General features: G+C 39.5%; 1 protein-coding gene across 2 annotated transcripts in view; it reads left to right on the top strand.

Annotated features, from left to right (window-relative positions):
- The window catches only part of adgra1b (adhesion G protein-coupled receptor A1b), a 165345-nt gene that overhangs the window by 140537 nt on the left and 9808 nt on the right, over nucleotides 1–15000 (top strand). For both annotated transcript variants that reach the window (XR_015506527.1, XM_087279865.1), the window contains exons 17-18: nucleotides 141–292; nucleotides 12354–12449. Coding sequence is in view for 1 of the 2 variants with exons in the window: in XM_087279865.1 (XP_087135991.1) it covers nucleotides 141–292; nucleotides 12354–12449 (248 nt within the window). In the remaining variant the exon portion in view is untranslated. The remainder of the gene's footprint in view (nucleotides 1–140; nucleotides 293–12353; nucleotides 12450–15000) is intronic.

The raw sequence follows: 15000 nt of genomic DNA, 5'->3' as shown, positions 1-15000 counted from the left end.
GTGTTTATGTATGTATGTTTGTGCATGTGTCAATTCATAATTTATGCTGTTATATTAATCGGATTACTTATGCTTGTGTGTGTGTGTGTGTGTGTGTGCATGCATGTGTGTGTCTGCGCATGGGTGTGTGTGTGTTTCAGGTGGGAATCGTGCTGCATTACTCGTCTCTCTCCACCATGCTCTGGTTGGGGGTAACAGCGAGAAACATCTACAAACAGGTGACCAAAAAACCACCGCAGCCGCAGGACGGAGATCACACACCACCTCACCCCGCCAGATCTCCAATGCTGAGGTACACACACACACACACAAATGTTTGTTTTTGTGAATTGTGGGGACATTCCAAAGGTTTCCATTGTTTTTCTAGTGCACAAACTGTATTTTGTATCAGCCTAACCCCAACCTACTCCTAAACCAACGGTTTCCACTTTTAATACAAAAAATAAGGGACGCACACTGCAGCGGTGGCCAAATCCCCAATCACAGGCTTAATAGCATGTCAGTGGTGGTAAATCGCAACTTAAAATCTGTTTTCAGGAAAGTGTGAACACTTGCACATTAAAATAAATTTTATTCTGTTGAAATCTGTGTAAACAAATGCAGTCAGTCCTTCTTTTACAGCTCTGCAGCACTGATCTAGCTGATGTTATGTTTAATAGTGTGGTACACCTGAGTTAACTCTAACCTGGAGGAGAGGAGAACATACTAATGAACCTAATTTTAAAGGGTGGAATTAATAACAGATTTTGGCTCAAATTTTTGTCATTATTTGCAGTAACACCTATCAAAACATGGAAACAGCACATGCATAAACTAGCTACAAACATGACCTTGTAAAGTTTTCACTTATTTCTAATTTAAAAATATGGACAGTTGCGATTTACTAGTTTATTTTCTTTACATGGCCATTATGTTGTTTATTAATGTGTTAAATGTAATGCTTCATGTGATAAATGAATGCTTGTGTGCCTGACTTAACCTTAACAAACAAGTCATAACATTGCATTGGATTATGATCCACTTACATTGCGTTTACAGAATTTTTACAAATTATAATTTCTGACCCAATGTGTGAAAACCAGGCCAAATCTAATGCTGAGATAAAGTTTGACTGTATCCATTCATTTCCCTGTGATTTCAGTTGTTGACATGGTTTTGCTCAGTTAATATTAAATACATTTATTATTATTCAGACTGTTCTTTATTTCCTGTAGAAAACAGTAAATTACAAAATAATAATAATAATAATAATACTCCAGCTAGATAATCACAGACTGGTTCAAATTTTTGGCATTATTTATCAATGAACCTAAATATTGTTGTTAATGATTACACTGTCATTACAATGTCTGCTTCGGGAGAGACTTGAGGTATGAAGAACTGTCTGTCTGCTTTGATTTTTGTGGGCTCTGTCATTGCGGGAATGGTGCTGTCCGGAGGCATGTTGTCCCACAGACCCGCATGAGCCACAGAGAACGCTCTCTGACAAATCATGCAGTTGGCTTAATAATAATTTTTAACACTCTGCAGCCAGGTATCTGTTTCCTCCCGCTCTCTGCAGTACTTTTGCAGTCATTTGCGTTTAAACTCTGAGGGCCCTATCATACACCCGGCGCAATGTGTCGAAGCAATTGTTGTTTGCTAGTTTCAGCTTGACCCAAGAGTCACTTTGACGTTTTGCGCTAGGCTGTTTAAATAGCAAATGCATTTGCGCTCATATGTGCGCCCATAGGTGTTCTGCTCTAAAAGCGAGGCGTTCTGAGGCGCACTGCTGGCGCGTTGCTATTTGGAGAAACTATAATAGATTTTTCAACAGACCAGAACAAAGCCGGTCTATTGTCCAGCGCAGAGCACGTTAGTCGTGCACCTCGCTTACACACTGCTTAATAAACACATAATGTGTAGAGAAATACGCAAATATCTTTACAAATGAAAAAGAATTAAAATATTAAGGATATATATAGGATATAAATATAAAGGATTAAAATATTACAAACATATTATTTTCCAGCCTACATAAATATAAACACCACTGCTTTCATGTCTTCTTCATCTCGGGGGACTTTTTCAGTTCATTCGTGACGATTTGCTTTTGTATAATGTTATTATTATTAGCAGTATTATTTATTATATCCATATTTATATTTGTTTTATTAAAAACAAGCTTAGATTTGCCCCTCTGTCAGGTTTTAGAGCATATGGGGCACAGCATGTGTTTTAGGATATAACTCAGGTTTTTGAGCACACTTCATTATTATTGTTCATTTATTCGTTTGCTGGAAATTAGAACTGAATTTAGAAATAGTTTTGAAACAAATATTTGCGCTTAACAAACTAAATGAATTATTTATAGAGTAATTGATGTCTGTGCGTACAAGGTTTCCCTATCCATGAGAGCGAAAGTGAAAGTTAATATTTTATCCGTCATTCTCGCGCTGCAGATGCTCTGTTTAACTGTTTTCTTGCTTGTGAAATGCTCAGTTTTTCCACTTAGACTTACTTTACGTCATGTAAATAGCAAATGCGCTTATGGCGCGACGCAACTTGCTCCTAAAGGGAATGGGAGATGAGACTCTGATTGGTTTATTGTCAAAGCACACCTTTAACTCATTAAGAAAATAAGCTTAACCCTTTTAGACCATGCGCCACGGTGCAAAGCGGATTTTCCGTCCTTAAATTAGCAAAAGTGGATTCTGACACGCCCTGAATGCATTTGCGCCCTGCGCTTTGTGCTTTGTGCATGGATCGTCAAAATAAAACCCTGCAACTTTCAGAAGCAGGATTTACCTGGAGAAGCATCTGCCATTACGCTCTGTCAAGACTTCCGCCCTCCTCACTGGACAAAGACCAATCAAACTAACGATGAAATCAAGTATTGCCCAATCAAAAGTAGGAAATGAGGCCTCTTCCGTAAATGCGTGTGCACGAAAAGCTAACCCATCCTGTATTGATTCAAAACCGGACACGCAATTTCATTCTCTAATACGAGACGATTTCGTATTTTAAGGGACGGGTGGCGACCCTACCTAAACCCGACCACAGGAAACACACACCTTAACCATACAGTTGAAGCAAAATGATTCGCCCTCCTATGGCGGTTTTTCACAGTATTTAATATTGTGCTTTTTTCTGGAGAAAGTCTTACTTGTTTACTTTAGTTTGGCTGGAATAAAAGCAGTATTAGTCAATATTATTCGCCCCCTTCAGCAATATTAGTGTTGGATTGTCTCCAGAACAAACCACTGTTATACAATGACTTGCCTAATAACCCAAACTTTACCCTGATTACCCTAGTGAAGCCTTTACATGTGACTTTAAGCTGAATTCTAGTGTCTTAAGAATATCTAGTCTAACATTATGTGCTGTCATCATGGTGAAGAGAAAAGGAATCAGTTATGAGAGATGAGTTATTAAGCTGTTATATGCAGAAATCTCTCCTCGGTTTTGTGCTGTTTTTCCGCTCCTCCATCATGTCTCCTCCTCTGTCGGCTGCTGCTTGTTCGTGGTTTTTAATCTGGGTTTTTTTTGGTGCGTCTGAGTGAAATGTTTGGGTTTTATTGTGCTGAAAGTAGGTCAGATGAAATCCGAACGCAGACATCGTGTGTTCTCTGCTTCAGAGACGCTCAGAGAGAGAAAAACCTTTAACCAGACCAGCCTTCAGGCTTGAGGATTCACAGCCTAATTCATCCCGTGTCTATTCAATCCATTAAATGAAGCGAACATAAAAATGGCCTTACTTATAGATTCGCTTAAATGTAAAACTAAATGATTCGGGAAAATGATGACTGCACAATTACATTAAAACAATATTGTTATTCTGATATTAGTATGTGCAGTACACTGAACTAGAGATCTGCGCGGGACTAAATTTTGAATCTCGCTCCCGCCAGGTTTTAGCCCGAACCTGACCACTCCCGCTTATATTCAGCATTTGTTGTCCCGCTGCCCGTCCCGCTGCCTGCCCCGCCCCGTTTTCTACCCGCTGTCCCCGTTACCGCTAACAAGCGGGGGTGAACAAAACCGAAAACCACCCAGCTATACAGAGTCCAGACAGCCTATAACAAGCTGTCTGTATAAACACACACACATAAGCACCAAGCAAGTGACACACACATATAGGCATCACCACACACACACACACACACACACACACACAGACAGCACAAAGTTCTCTCTTTCATTCGCGCACACACACACACACACACACACACACACACACACACACACACACTCACACACACACAGACACATACACACACACACGCACACACACACAGACAGACAGCACAAAGTTCTCTCTTTCATTCACACACACACACACACACACACACACACATACACACACACACGCACACACAAACACACACACACAGACAAACAGCACAAAGTTCTCTCTTTCATTCACACACACACACACACACACACACACACACACACACACTCACACACACACAGACACATACACACACACACGCACACACACACACACACACAGACAGACAGCACAAAGTTCTCTCTTTCATTCACACACACACACACACACACACACACACACACACACACTCACATACACACACACGCACACACACACACACACACACACACACACAGACAGACAGCACAAAGTTCTCTTTCATTCACACACACACACACACACACATACACACACACACGCACACACAAACACACACACACACACACAGACAAACAGCACAAAGTTCTCTTTCATTCACACACACACTCACACACACACAGACACATACACACACACACGCACACACACACACACACACAGACAGACAGCACAAAGTTCTCTCTTTCATTCACACACACACACACACACACACACACACACACACACACACACACACACACACACACACACGCACACACAAACACACACACACACACACACACACAGACAGACAGCACAAAGTTCTCTCTTTCATTCACACACACACACACACACACACTCACACACACACAGACACATACACACACACACGCACACACACACACACACACAGACAGACAGCACAAAGTTCTCTCTTTCATTCACACACACACACACACACACACACACACCTCTCATTCACACGTGCGCACACACACACAGCAACAAACAAGCATCAACTAAACGCAGCATCACGCTGTCTCATTCACACACATTCATACGCGTGCTCGCTCGCTCGGGAGTCGGGAGTGATATTGTTAGACCGCCCGCTCCCGTCCAACATTAAACCAGTTACCGACTGCTCCAGCGCTTTATTCGGAAATTGATTCCCGTGTGGAATAAATCTGATCGTCTCCTGCGGTACCGCCGCGGGAATGCAGACCTCTACACTGAAACAAAGATCAGCAACACTCTCTCTGAAGCTCATGCTTATAATGCATTATAGCTCTTCATTCATTCATTCATCCATTTTCTTTTCAGCGTAGTCTCTTTATTAATCAGGGATCACCACAGCGGAATGAACCACCAACTTATCCAGCATATGTTGTACACATGCGCTATAGGGGAACTGATGAACTAAACTGGCTGTAGTGTATGAGTGTGTTTGTGAATGAGTGTGTATGGGTGTTACGGCTGGAAAGGCTGCGTAAAAAACATATGCTGGAATAGTTGGCGGTTCATTCCGCTGTGGCGACCTGTGATAAATGAGGGACTAAATTGTAGGAAATTTATTCATTTTCTTGTCGGCTTAGTACCTTTATTAATCCGGGGTCACGACGGCGGAATGAACCGCCAACTTATCCAGCAAGTTTTTTACGCAGTGGATGCCCTTCCAGCCGCAACCCATCTCTGGAAAACATCCACACACACATTCACACACACACTCATACACTACAGACAATTTAGCCTACCCAACTCACCTGTACTGCATGTGTTTGGACTGTGGGGGAAACCGGAGCACCCGGAGGAAACCCACGCGAATGCAGGGAGAACATGCAAACTCCACACAGAAACGCCAACTGAGCAGAGGTCGACCCAGCGACCTTCTTACTGTGAGGCGACAGCACTACCTACTGCGCCACTGCCTCGCCCTGTAGGAAAATGTATGAATGAATAAACAACTGTTATTATAATACAGTATAATGTTTGTTTAATAATGTTTGCGATGATTATAAATAATTATAAACAGAGTTATGATTAATTTCTTGTGTTTATTGGCACCTATTGAGTATGCACACTACATTTATTCCAACAGGTGAAAATAGCAGCCGTTTTGCAATATTTTTAATAATGTTGCATGTGTGATTTATACTTGATATATGTACATTGCAAATATGAACTTGCGTGACGTATATGTAATTTGTGTATGTTTCCACGTGCCAGATTTCTACGTGGTTGCATGGGAAAACAAGTTGTTTTCTGGTAGTTTTTGTCAGAAACACTCAGCGATGTTGTGTGCCGTTTGTTCCTGCTGTTGTTTTGGGTTTTTCAGTCCATTAGACAACAGATCGTCTGTAAACACTACAGGTGTGCTGAAGGTCAGAGACGCAGCGCTGCATCTGTAATTGAAGAGCGGAGGGTCCACACACACACACACACACACACACACACACACACACACCCACACCCACACACTGATTAAACATGAGCCACAGCACAGAGATCTGAATGCAGGAGTGTTTACTTTCAGAGAGGCTCGTCTGGGTGGACAGGCTGGTGTTGTTTTGATTTGAGTTGTTGTTGGTGTTGTGGTGTTTTGCTTTGTTTCTGTTTGTTTTATTTCTTTTTCTTTTGTGTTTGTTTTGTGTTGTTTCAGTCAGTTGTGTTATGTTTCATTTTGTGTGTTCTGTTTTTATCTGTTTGTTTTGTTGTTTTTTTTTATTTGATTCGTTGTGTTTTGTTTTCTGTTTATTGTTTTATTTTGTGGTAATTTCTGTTTTGTTTATTTGTTTGTTTGTCTGTTTTGTTTGTTTTGTATTTTTTGTTTTCTGTTTTTGTTTGTTTGTTCGCTGTGTTTTGTTTAGGTTTGCTTTGTTTTCGTTTGTTTCCATTCATTGTGTTCTTTTTTGTTGTGTTCTGTTTTGTGTTTGTCTGTTTTGTTTTCGTTTGTTTGTTTTGTTTTCTGTTTATTGTTTTGTTTTCATTGACCTTTGTTTTGTTGTGTTGTTTTATATTGATTGGTTGTGTTTTGTTTTCTGTTTATTGTTTTCTGTTTTATGTTTGTTTGTATTGTATTTTTTTCTGTTTTTATTTGTTCATTGTGTGTTGTTTACTTTAGTTTTGTTGTGTTGTGTTGTGTTTGTTTTAATTTATTGTGCTTTCTGTTTATAGTTTTCTTTTTCTGTTCTGTTTTGTGTTTGCTTGTTTTGTTATTTGTTTGTTTTGTGTTGTTTCAGTCAGCTGAGTTTTGTTTTGATTCATATCAATGTGTTGTTGTTTTGTTTTGTTTGTTTTAAATTTTTTGTTTTCTGTTTTTTGTTCATTGTGTGTTGTTTCGTTCCCTTCAGTTTTGATTTGTTTCTTTTTTTGTTGTCTGTTTTTTGTTTGTTGTGTTTTGTTTGGATTCATTGTGTTTTCTGTTCATTGTTTTCTTTTCTGTTGTTTTTTCTGTTTTGTGTTTGTTTATTGTTTTGTTCTCATTGTGTTTTGTTTTGAATCAATTGATTGTGTTCTGTTTTCTGTTTATTGTATTCTGTTTTGTTTGTTTAGTTTTATTTTGTTTTTGTTTGTTCATTGCGTTTTGTTTAGTTTTGTTGTGTTTGTTTCGATTCATTGCATTATTTTTGTTTGTTCTGTTTTGTTTTTGTTAGTTAGTTGGTTAGTTTATTTGTCAGTTTTCAATTCATTTCAATATGTTGTTTTGTTTTGTTTGTTTTGTATTTTTGTTTTCTGATTTTTGTTCGTTGTGTGTTGTTTCATTTCTTTTTGTTGTTGTTTTGTTTTGATTTGTTTTATATTTTTGTTCTTTTGTTTGTTTTGTGTTTGTTTTGTGTTGTTTCAGTCAATTGAGTTTTGTTTAATTCATTTAAATTTGTTGTCTTGTTTTGTCTGTTTTGTCTTTTTTGTTTTCTGTTTTTTTGGTTGTTTTGTTTTGTTGTTGTTTTGTTTCAGTTTATTGTGTTTTGTGTTTATTGTTTAATTTTTTGTTGTGTTTTTTGTGTTTGTTTTATTTTGATTCAGTCAATTGGGTTGTTTCGATTAATTTAAATTTGTTGTTTTTTGTTTTGATTTATTGTGTTTTTGTTTATTGTTTGTTGTGTTTTCTGTTTGTTTTGTTTTATGTTTACAATTTTTTATTTGTGTTTTGATTTATTTTGTTGAATGGAAACTTTACATCACGTAATGCTACATTGCTAAATGCACAGCTTGAGTGAGCATCATTCCTCTGCTGTTGATGGGAGGATCTGCTGTGGGTTTTGTAAGCGTCTGCACACTCTGTCACTCAGCAAACAGCTTGTTTCCTGCTAATGTTGTGTATTTTGCTGAATTATGCAGTGTGTTTGGACTGCAGCCGCATGCGTGCGCAGAGGGAGGCCGGAGGAGTCTCACTGAGAGAAACACTGCGCTGTCATGGAGACACACTGATGCAGAATACACTTGTGTGTGTGTATGTGTGTGTGTGTGTGTTGTGTGTGTGCTTGTAAAAATGAGAGTGTTTGTGTGTGTGTCTGTGTGTTTGTTTGTGTGCTTGCATTTGTGTGTGTGTGTGCGTGTGTTTGTAAGAGTATGCATTTATAAGTGTGAGTGTAAATGCCTTTGTGTGTGTGTGTGTGTGTTTGTAAAAATGAGAGTGTTTGTTTGTGTGTGTGTGTTTGTTTGTGTGCTTGCATTTGTGTGTGTGTGTGTGTGCGCGTGCATGTGTGCGTGTGTGCGTGCATGTGTGTGTTTGTGAGTGTGTTTGTGTGTGAGTGTGTGTTTGTAAGTGTGAGTGTGCATCTGTGTGAGTGAAAGTGTGTGCATGTGTGTTTGTATGAGTGTGTGCGTGTGTTTGTGTGCTTGCATCTGTGTGTGTGCATTATTGTGTGTGTACATGTTTGTGTGTGCGCGCATGTTTGTGAGTGTGTGCGCGTGTGTATGTCTGTGTGTGCACATGTGTTTGTGTGTGAGCATGTATATGCATGTGATGTATGCATGCATGTGTGTATGTGTAATTAAATGTGTGTGTGCATGAGTGATTGTGTGTGTGTGTGTGTGTGTGTGTGAATGAATGTGTGTGCGCATGAGTGAGTGTGTGTGTGTGTGTGTGAAGGCTGGTAATGTGCTGACTCTGGTGTATCTGTTCTCTTTGTGCCGCCGCTGTTTGATTGACTGTAATGGTGTTTGTCACAGGAGCTGATGGAGGACACACACACACACACACACTCTGAATCTCATATATGGTGTCACAGTGACCTTCCAGCAGGTCAGGGTGGTCATCTATTCCTCAACAGAGGCTTGAATCTGTCCTCATTGATTTCCTGGTGTGCAGAAGAGCTCTATATTGACATCTATAAATATCATTAAATCAACATGTACTGTGCGCATTTTGCCACTGGTAAAACTGTTAAAGGTGTTAAAGGTGCTGTATGTAAGTGTTTGCCTCTTCTAAAGCATAAAAACAGCATCATATGTGTGCAGATATTCAGACACATGCTCAGTGAACATTCTAGTTTATCTGGAAAACAATGCTGAAGATATTCTACTGTGAACATGTTTGTTTTGTGCCAGAACGGCTGTCTTTGTTTTGGTCATTTAATCCGCCCAATGCCAGTCTAGCCAATCATATTTCAGCACCCCGGGTCGCCTTGGTAGAAAACAGCGTATTTCATTCATTCACTCATTCAGTCTGGAAGGCTCTCAAAGCATCTGTCCGTGACTGAAATGTGATCTCCGGTGGACAGTAGCAGACTCTGAAATGAGACGCAGATTCAGAGTTCCACATGAGGCTATTAATTAGCAAATAATATCAATATTATGAATGTAAACATTAGCTGAGCAGGGTTGCGTTCTTCGTGCGTGGATTACTCAGTTAGCTGGAGTTGGTTATTGACTATTTCGCATGAACCAGGATTGTTTCGTTCTTCAAAACTGATCCGAGAGTTGTTGTCATAGCAACAGTTCTGGTAGCTCAAACCTGGTTGGGAGCAGGTTCATTTTATATAAACAGGATTAGATCAGGTCAGTTTAAGCAAAGATAATACTAAAAAGTATGTACCAAATGCTGATAGTTTTTTTTACAGTAGTAGTTAAATGTATATATATATATATATAGCTATAGATGTCATGGTTGCAGGTTTGTGCGCTCTTCTGGAGTGTCTGTTTGATCATGTTGGTTTGTTTTTGTTCTCCACGTGTATTTGTTTTGATCACGTGTGATGACGGCACTCAGCTGGCTTGATTAGCCCGCCAGCTGAGGCTCGTATTCGGGCCTATATATGGGCCACGTTTTCTGTGTGTCTTTGTCAGTTCGTACGTGTGCTCATGTGTGTGTTTCTGTCTGTGCTCAGGACCGTGAGGAGTTTCTGCTAGAGCCTGATTTCCTGCTTGATCCCTGTCCTGTTCCTCTAGCCCTAGCACCGCACTCATTTGTTGCACCTGTTTGTTGAGTTTGACTGTGTCAAATAAATTCCTTTTGTTCACTCGCAATTGGATCTATCTGAACATTTATTTGAGTGTGACAATAGAGCTAAATAATCGGTTATGATTATCATGGCATCGATTCGGTTCAATTTGATATTTCAGTGCTTCACGGTGCATTGACGATGCTTTTCATGCACAGTTTTATATTTTCTTCACAGCAGCAGTTCTTGTATTAAAATGTATGAATATATTTATATTTATATATTATTTGTAATACAATTTTGTCATTTAATACAAACAGTCAGATATCTAAACTTTACTTTTAAACAACACGAGCATTTAGCAAATAATATAAACAAATATAAATATCCCGCTCGCTTTCTGATCTATTCTAGTTCTCTTACACCCCTTTAATTGGTCACACCCTCAACAAAAACGTTGCGATTGGCTCTTGCGCGCTGCGCTCTTCACAGATGAGTGACACTGATAAGGCGGCAGCGGCGATCACAGCTGATGCATGATAGACACGGTGGGGAAAACTGCAGGCACGCGTTCGTTTCTGTATCCAGAAGTAACGCTGAGAGGAAAAGAAAAGCCACGCAAGCAGGTCAAATAAGCCACTGTGTGTGTGTGAGAGAGAGAGAGAGAGAAATGGAGTACTTTTATTCTCTCGATCTCAGTGAAATAGGGGCTTTTGTTGTGAGTGAAAGACTGATCCAGCAAACACACACAGTGAAATTGTGCACAGTTTTAAGTAGTTGGAGCGTTGTAAATACTTGTGCTCGCCTCCCTCGCGACAGAGCGCATATGAGGTAAATGACGTCAGTAATAACCGGTTATGATTATTACTGAACCGATACCGAATTGACCGCGTCTGCATCGCGGTGCACCGAAGAAAGGATTTATTTTGACACCCCTAACATATATATATATATATATATATATATATATATATATATATATATATATATATATATATATATATATATTTATTTATTTATTTATAACGTATGCAACCTGAACTCCGAAATGAAAGTGCAAAGACTGCCATCTGGTGGTGCAAAGAGAAAACTTATTGATATGATCTTTTTAGATCGCTTTAGTACAATTTGTGTATGATAATAGACATGCACAATATGCGACTTTTTAAAAACAATAATACATTTATGCAGTCATAAACATGTTTTGACAGTTAATATGATGGTGATTTGATGCTTCGCAAAAGTTGCAGACGCCTTTACCAATATCAAAATGCTTTTGTAAACATCCAGTTATTCCATACAGCGATTAAAAAACCGGCTACAATAACACTACTATAATAAGGAAAATCTGCACTAACTGTAAAACTAAATAATTTGCTAAATAATCTTGTCACATAAAAGTGTAAAGCCTGCAGTCCACAACAAGGTGTAAAGTTATTGCGTGTCATATTTAACAAACCGTTTACTGCGACTTTGATGTAATGCAATTTTGTGCAATTTTGCTCACATGGATAATTGAATGTTAATCAGATGATGTCATCACGCTGCTGTGCCGTCAGCCAATCATTGCATTGCTGATCATGATTTGGAGGATGGATAGATCTGTCCTTCACAACACACACAGCGATCTCAGATCAGTTCATCCAGACATTCTAATCTGATTCATGAACTTGTTTGAAGAACCAAATTAGCCAGAGATCAGTCCTGGTTGTCACAGCTCAACACTGCAGTGAAACACACGTTGTTGTTGTTGTTGTTTTGTTTTTCTCTGGTTGCTGCTCCCTCCGTGTCCTCCTGCAGATCCTGGTTCTCCTGCTGTGTGTGTGTGTGCTCAGCGAGTGTGTTTTGTGTGTGTGCAGGTTTTATCTGGTCAGTGCTGGAGTTCCCTTCATTATATGTGGAATCACCGCCGCTATCAACATCGACAACTACGGCAGCGGAGAGCAGACGCCGGTGTGAGTAACACACACACACACACACACGTTTGTTTTTGTGAAAAGTGGGGACATTACATAGGTTTCCATTCATTTTATGCAGCCCAAACCGTATATTATATTGCCCTCACCCCTAAGCCCAACCATCACAGGAGACTGTGTGCAGCTTTACTCTCTGATTAAACTCATCCTGTAGGATTTATAAGCATTTTGAGAAATGAGAACGTCACCAATGTCCTCATATTTCACCTCCTTTTTGTAATACCTGTGTCATACACATGTCATTATACAGATTTGTGTCCTGATATGTCACAAAAACACGTACACACACACACACACTTTCATCGGAACAGATGTCCAAAAATGACCATTACTTTAATAGTAGTAAATCCAATATCCAGAATCTGTTGAACTGTTATTGTTATCGCAATACTAGAATATGCATCATCTAAACACTTTATAAATGTATTAATTATTTATTAATATATCAAGAGTTGAGATGCAAAAGCCGCTAAACGCCACTTCCACAAAAAATGAGCAAATGACATCGAGTGTAGGAAGTGCTTTAGGCACGTAGTACACCAAATAGATTTGCTCTAAATCCCAGCGTCAGCGCATTCACAAATAACAGTTTGTATGCAAAAGCCGCTAAACACCACCTGCCTTTGACAATAAAAGTCGCTTTATACCGAGAACCAATCAGAAGGCGCGAATCGAATCATATGTTTTCAATGCAGCAGCGCGCCGATGAGCCGGCTTTATGAGGAGACTTTAAAAGACGGAGTTTGATGAGCTGGATGAGGCTGTCCGACTGTCAGTGATTGGTAAATGAAAACATCTCTTACCTCAAAACTGTGCATTATAAGAAGAAGGAAACACACTGTATAGTCGGGAGTGCAAGTTGCATTCATAACATTTGTTTGCACAGCGACGCTACTTTGAGTGAGTCAGATTTACTATACATTAAATGGTAGCTTTCACAAAAGAGAGAATTTAGGGCCTACTCACACTATGCCATTCGTACCGTGCCCAGGCCCGTTACCCGGATCGTTTGAGAAGTGTGAGTGCGCTGCATCGGGCTCAAGCACGGTTCACTTGGCCGGCCCTGGCCCGGTTGGAAGAGGTGTGCCTGAGCGCGGTACACTTGGGCTTTGGCGCGGTACGCTTGTGTGTGAGCGCAAAACGCGCCAAAGCCCGAAACCGAAAGCGAGACGTGACATTTAAGGGACTGTTTGATATGGATTTATTAATCATTCTTACTGTTCAGTGAACGCAAACTGCCGTAGTTTATTAAAGACGCAAACCCCTCACAGCATGACAGCTGCACCTTCAGCAGACCTCCTCATTCCTGCAGCACGAGAGCTTTGATTGTTTATGAGCGCCAAAAGTGGCGGATCTGTTCGGCGAAATATCTGACTGCGTGTCCCCGCATCCCTAAGGACTGTTTGGCGAAATATTTGACTGCATGTCACTGCATAACAAACGACTGAAAGGATATAACTAGAGAAATCTCCACTGTGCTGCTGAGTGAGAGCGTATGGCAAGCCGTTTTAGCATTTAAACCTTGTTCTGACTATCCATAAATATATTTAGAGATATAATTATATATTTTGACTAGTCATTATTATAATTCGACTAGTCAGAATGACAATTAGAGATATCTGCAATTACAATTGTACTAGTATGAAATCAGATTGGAGATATCTGCAAATATATTATGACTAGTCGTATTCCTCCATTGACTTCCATTGAAAAATATTTGCAGATATCTCTAACTGAGTTTTGACTCGTCAAAAATCCAATTCAAGATATCTACAACTGCAATTCGACTATTAGTAAATTAATTAGAGATATCTTCAAATATATTTGTAAATATCTCTAAATATTACGAATTAAAGATATCTCCAAATGTATGACTAGTAAAAACTCAGTTAGAGATATCTGCAAATATTTTTCAATGGAAGTCAATGGAGGAATATGACTAGTCATAATATATTTGCAGATATCTCCAATCTGATTTCGTACTAGTACAATTGTAATTGCAGATATCTCTAATTTTTATTCTGACTAGTCGAATTATAATTATGACTAGTCAAAATGTTATTAGAGATATCTCTAAATATATTTATGGAGTCAGAACAAAGATTTAAATGCTAAAAAGGCTTGCCATAGAGAGCGCTTCTGAACAGCGCAGCAGCGATGACGTAAGCGTGCCGAGGCCCGATATGGTGTGAGCGCGGGCCGTCGGGGGAGACGGGAGGGGGGACAAGCGTGCTTTGGCCCGGTTCGAGGCAACTGTACCTAGTGTGAGTACGGCCTAAGAGTCCGTTCTTTTATCCCATGTGGATACTATGAGGATAAACAGACCAAGACTGTGAGTGTGGTGATAATGAATGAATGAATGACAGCTGCTAAAACTGTTGTTTGGCATCTGCTTTTTGCCCAGGAGGCCTACATTGTGTTTTATTAGCTAATTTAAGCTATTTTAAAAAGATAAATATAATGTATAAAACTCTACATCATTTATATGACTTTATAATACCTGTACGCCTGATCAGCTTTTTATATTAAT

This window comes from Danio rerio, chromosome 13, assembly GCF_052040795.2.
Source record: "Danio rerio strain M-AB ecotype USA chromosome 13, GRCz13ab, whole genome shotgun sequence".
NCBI lineage: Eukaryota > Metazoa > Chordata > Actinopteri > Cypriniformes > Danionidae > Danio > Danio rerio.
The sequence above is the reverse complement of the archived record's forward strand: the minus strand, read 5'-3'. Positions and strand labels throughout refer to the sequence as shown.